Here is a 5,808-nt window from a genome sequence, read left to right on the forward strand (position 1 = left end):
GGGGACGTTTCTTTTCTTTTGCTTAACTCAGAGACAGAAGGGAGAAAGAGCAAAGGAAAACACCAAGACACTGAGGGGCGGGCTGCCTTCCGACGGCGACCGGGCCTGAGCGGCTCTGTCCACCGAGCCCGGCCGGCCCCGCTCCCGCCGCGGCGCCCTCAAATGTCCACGTCACGCACGTCGGTGGGCGTGCAGGCCAGGTCCGCCTCCTCCTCCTCCTCCCCCTCCTCCGCGGCCTTGGGGTCCAAGTTCTGTTGCTGGGCCTGGCGCAGGCTGGACTCCAGGAGGGCCTCGATCTGCTCCTGGCAGGCGCGGAGGCAGTCCTGCGCGAGACGGGTCCTCAGGAGGTGGCCCGCGGTGAGGGCCCCCTTCCCAACGCTCACCGAAAACACCGCGTCCCCCAAACACACGAAGCCGCCACCCAGACCCCAGGATCGACAGTGGGGACCCTGTTTGCCCACCAGCTGCCCTCCCGGCCTAAAAAGCCCACGTCAGCCAGGCCACGGTGAGCCCACTCAGGACCCAAGGGCTCCAGTGGACACAGACGCTCCTGCCCACCTGCCCCGAGTCCCCTGCCTGCCCGGCCGCTCGCTGGAACTCCTCACCGGGGCTCTCATCTCTGGGCCCGGGTTCCCACCAGCCCCACTGCTGCCCTCCGCGAATTCAGCGCCATCTGATCCAGGATGGGGAGGCCCTCTGAGCCCCGCTTTTCGGACTTAACCTCTGCCGTGTCAGCCCTCGCAGTGAACCCGGCATTCCGTGATGAATGGCCGTCAAAAGCGTTAGGCCGTGCTTGACCGAGGATGAATGCTGGGCGGCCCTGGGGCCTTTATCCCCTTTCCTCTCCTGTTCGGGCCTGTGTCCTGGGAGACGCTCCGGCTGCGCACAGCTCCTGGCAGCGACCACCCCGCGTGTTCAATGGAGAGGAGGAACCCCGGAGGCCGGGGGCCTCTCCTGGTCCCACCGCGGGCACATCTCCCAGCAGCTCGAAGGCGCCTCCCGCAGCCGGGCAGTCGCGGCTCCCGGATCTGAACAGAGAGGCTGTCCCAACTGCTGGGATGCCACACGGGGCTTCTGTTCTAGAGCCAGGGAAAGGCTCCAGGGCAGCCTGGGAAACAGACCCATGCCTTTCCCACAGGAACGAGGTTCAGCACGGAGAAGGCGCTGCTAACTTCCTCCTAGATGGGGCTGGAAACGGCATACCCCGCCCCAAAGAAGTGAAGCCAGGCCAAGAGGGCTTCTGAATGAATCCCTGGAGATCTCCCAAGGGGACAGGGCTTATGGGGCGGGGGGGATTTCCTACCCACCCTTTCAGTATTCATCACGGCAAAGGAGGAGGCAGGGAAGGTGCAAAAGGCCACATTTTACAGAGGAGGAAACTGAGGCCCAGGACTCCTGACGCCTCCTCAGGCTCTGATCCAAACACCCACCACGGCCTACTGAGGCCCGAGAGCCTCCACCCACCCACTGAAGGCAGCCCCCCCAGGGTGGCTCCCTGGCCCCCTGTTAACTTGGGGGGCCGCGCTGTGGAGCGGAGAGCAGAGGCATACAGGAGGGGCCTCCCCTCTGCAGGCCCCGGCGCATCCTCCAGCTCCACGGCCCATGCTTCCTCCTCCCAGCAGCCTGCTTGGCACTGCAGCCTCACCCCGTGAAGAGCAGACTGTGACCATGGGGGCCAGCTCTAGGGAAGGGCAGACTCAGCCGTGGCCTGGGGCCTCCACAGCCCAGAACTTGCTGCGTCTGAGCGACGTCTGTCACCCGGTCACCAGACGAACAAATTTCAGCCTCAAATGATTCCTCCCACCATCCCTCAGCCGTAAGGCATTTTGCTTCAGATCTAATTAAAACTATCTCTATTCAGATAAGGGATCACGCAGCGATTTCCTATCACTGTCTGTAGACAGCGCTGTTTGTGGCGTTTCTAGCGGGGGGATGGTGCTGGCCCTGGCAGCCGCCCGAGGATGCCTCCCCCTCCCAGGGGGCCCCGAGCTGCCCGCGCCTACAAACAAGAAGGCATCCTCTTCTGGGGGTCACACAGGCTGGTGGCCAAGCACCGTTGGCAGAGAACAGGCAGGCATCCATCTCACACCCAGCTTTCCTCCCCGAGCCTCCTGGGCGCCCGAGGGTGGACCGCCAGAAGCGGCCGGAGCCAGAGCTGGACCCGGACCGGGGATCGAGGTCGAGGCGGTCACTGGCTCCTACTCGGGACACTAGTGGGGCCTGGCAGTGACCCCCGCCACCAACCTCGCTGGTCTAATTTGGTGAAGCCCCAAACCCTTGTAACTGTTATTTTAATTCTTTGAAAAAGAAAAGAATGGGGAATAAGACAGTGGCATTTTTAAGTAAGAAGATACAATGGACTCCGTCTTCCAAAGCCTCTCAAAGGAGGTCATAAAAACAAGTTGTCTGTACCGGCCCATTGTGGACGGGAGACCTCACAGGGGCCCTTGTAAAGCGGCCATTTATCGGGCGTCCACACTGTCGCCCAGACAAAGCTCTACCGGGCCTCACCCCACACACCATTAGGGCACGGATCATTGACCCAGCCTGCCGTGTGGCCCCTCTTCCTGATGGCCCCCCGCCACGACCCCAGGAGGGGTTTAGGCTCCCGGGCGCCCCTGGGGCCACCAGAAGCCTGGGAGGACCCTCCCACCCATCGCAAGTTCTGGGAGGTGTTTCTCCTCCCAAAGGAGCCCCCCAGGAGATGGGGTGGAGTGGCCCCCAGGCAGTGTGTGCCAGGGCCACAGCCAGGTCCTGTGCCTCTGGACGCAGGTGGCTGCCTGTCCCCCACGTGGCCCCAGCCCCTGCCACTTCCCACCAGACGACTGCAGCTCGGGACCCCCAGGCCCTGGTTGCTTCTAGTACCCGGTGCTGGACAGGCCCCCCAGCCAGCGCCGGAGCGGTCACTTACCGGGTCACACCTGATCACTTTGGAGAGGAACCGCGTCAGGCGGTGATAGGACAGGAAGCTGTTGGCGCTTCCCAGGTGCAGGCCTTGCACCGCGGCCACCACGCTCCCGGCAGCCACCATGGAGGGCGGGTTGGAAATGAACTTCACATCTGCGGAGAGCGAGAGAGGCAAAGGGGTTGTGAGTGGGGACGCAGCAGGACCCCTGTGACCTGGAGCCCCCTGAGGCCCTGTCCCACAGATGGCTGATCTTGAGAGGGTGGTCAGGAAGTGGGCACCAGCGGGGGCAGAAGCCGGGCCGGACTCTTTGATCACGAGCTTGTGATGCTCATTTAACAACAGCAGAGGGACTTGCCCGGTGGCGCAGTGGTTAAGCCTCCACGCTCCCAGTGCAGGGGGCCCGGGTTGGATCCCTGGTCAGGGAACTAGATCCCACAGGCATGCCACAACTAAGGAGCCCAAGTGCTGCAACTAAGACCCGGTGCAACCAAATAAATAATGGTAAAAAAACAAAAAACCTCCCCATCACCTTTCCCGCTCCCCGCCGCAAACAGCAGAAATGCTAACCAAGAGAACAGCTGCTGGAAGAGACAACGGGGGCGGGGGGGGGGGCTTCCCCGACGGTAGGGCGACCGTGGGCCCAGGGGCAAGCGGAGGGGTCGGGGCTGAGCAGCCGGTGTGGCGGGGGGGGGGGGGGGGCGGGGGCGGGGGGAGGAGGCACAGTGGCCTCTGCAGAGGGGTCATCGCTCACTCCCTTCTCTTAGCAAGTGAGCCTGTGAATGTATCACTTTTTCACAAAAGCCCGACGGAAAGAAAGGCGGGGAAAACCCGCAAGGAAGCAGACACGTCCCCTACAACGCTAACCCCAAGTACCTGCGCTGCCAGGCCCCAGGGAGAGTGGCCGTCTTGCACGTGGGAAGATGGGCCCAGGGAAGCCCCCCACTGCCCTCAGATGCTTATCCCCACTTCATCTGCCTCCAGGGACACGGCAGGGCCATAGCGTTACATCATCTGCCCGTCCTCGGCAGCTCTCCGCCAACTGCTGGGAAACCCTGCACCTCTGGGCAGGTGGGCTCCAGGGTCGTCACCTGGCAGCTCACTGACATGGGAACTTCTGGTTTCCCTCCTGGCGGCACACTCGTCACGGACGTGAGGACACCTAAGAGGTGACCCAGCGCCTGTGGGCTGCCTTTCTGTCGCTCCCAACGAGAAACTCCTGGCAGGGTTGGCCACCGATTTCAGCATCTGAACCAGGGCGCCTCTCAGTGTGGCGCCAGGCCCTAGAAGGTCAGCCCCTATCCCCTCATCCTGTGCCCAGGAACTGGATGGTGAGCTGAGTGGGAGGGCACTGGGCACAAAGGGAGTGCGGCCCCCGGGGGCTGGGGGCACCCCCCGCCCCGCCCACTGGCCTGAAACATCGTCCCTGAGAATAAACAGCCAGGGCCTCTCATTCAGCGGAGCGGGAGCCAGCGGAGGGGTGGGAAGACGAAAGGCAGCCAAGCGGCCACACTGACGGGGCGACAAAGCTGCTGCCGGGCTCTCCGACCACTTAAAAAAGCAAGCCCCTCACAAGGCGCGCCCTCTCTCCCCTTTAAACGGGAGCAGTTCCACCCAGGCTGGGAGCCAGGAGCCCGGGATGAGAGGTTTTCATTGAGGCTAACGAGGACTGCACAGAAATTGCTGTGGCCAGAGCGCAGGTTCTGACCGGCCGCAGCTCGAGACCCGGTCCGACAGGGAAGGAATAACTAAACACAGGTTCTGTGTGTGTGTGTGTGTGTGTGCGCACGCACGTGTGCGCGCGCCTTGGCGGGTTTATGGGCTTAGATCGAGTAGCCCGCATGTTTCAACTTGGAAGCTCCAATAGCTGTTCCTATTCACTGCCCGGCTGCAAAGAGCCCAGCGGGCCACGGCCAGGGTGGGCATCGGAGTTGCACAGCTCCACTGACCCTGCTCAGGCCCATTCATTCAGCTCAGTTACGTGCCAACCTCAGGGGTAACTCACCGGCCGCAGCACAAGAAACGCTCTACTGCGTGCACACATCCGTACACAGGTTAAAAGCAGAGCAAAACCCAACTCTGTGCATGGGTGACATGCCCCCTCCCACCCCCATGCACAGCCGGGAACCCAGGTCTGCAGGGTGCACGGACCAGGGAGAGCAGAGGCCACCCTTCCCCCGCCGGCCCCCTGCACCTTTAAAAGGGACCCTGCTACACAGAGGGCAAAATATCTCCCGGGACTTTTACTCAGGCCTCCACTTCACAAAATCTGTTTCTTTTTAGGCTGTAATAGGTCGCTCTCATCTTGAGAGGCCCCCTTGTGACTAAGGACGCTGCTCTGTGTCAGTTAGGTTCCAACAGACCAGGACCTGGTCATGGTGGGGTGCCGCTCCCCTCCCTCCCCTGGCCTGCCTGTCCCCCACCGGGGCCCACCGAAGCTAACGCATGTGAAAAGCTTGGTCACCCCCGGCCATCCCTCCGCCTTCACCAGAGGTGTGCCCAGGCTGGGGGTGCTGGACAGTCTCAGCAGCTGGACAGCCAGCACCAAGCACATTCACAGCCTCTGCGCCCGGCTTCTGCGCTGCCAGCACCCCGCGTGGGCTACACACCCCGCCTCCTGGGGTCCTGGGAGAGGGGGAGGTCCAGGCTGCCCCAGCCATCCTGGGGGGAGGGCACGCAGGAAGTGTTCTTTGCATTATCTGCGGGAGACTTTGACGTTTCTCTGAACCACTTTCAGCTCCATAAAAGGCTGCCGGGAAGTCCCTGGAGGCTTCTCTTCTCAAAGGCGTCCCAGCCAGAGAATGCCTCCCTGCCTGCTTGCTGGGCTGGCCCCTGGAGGCTGAGGGGACGCGGGTGAGAGCCTCTCCCTCCGCGCCCAAGGGCGGGTGCTGCGGGGCAGGAAT

General features: G+C 62.8%; 1 protein-coding gene across 1 annotated transcript in view; it reads right to left on the bottom strand.

Moving 5' to 3' along the window:
• CCND1 (cyclin D1) overlaps positions 1-5,808 on the bottom strand; it is a 10,597-nt gene continuing 4,789 nt past the window's right edge. The window contains exons 4-5 of the mRNA XM_007465972.1: positions 2,912-3,060; positions 1-323 (exon numbers count right to left, since the gene is read on the bottom strand). Of these exons, the coding sequence (XP_007466034.1) occupies positions 159-323; positions 2,912-3,060 (314 nt within the window). The 3' untranslated portion in view covers positions 1-158. The remainder of the gene's footprint in view (positions 324-2,911; positions 3,061-5,808) is intronic.

The sequence above is a fragment of the Lipotes vexillifer genome, unplaced genomic scaffold (genome assembly GCF_000442215.2).
Source record: "Lipotes vexillifer unplaced genomic scaffold, Lipotes_vexillifer_v1.1 scaffold1094, whole genome shotgun sequence".
Lineage (NCBI taxonomy): Eukaryota > Metazoa > Chordata > Mammalia > Artiodactyla > Lipotidae > Lipotes > Lipotes vexillifer.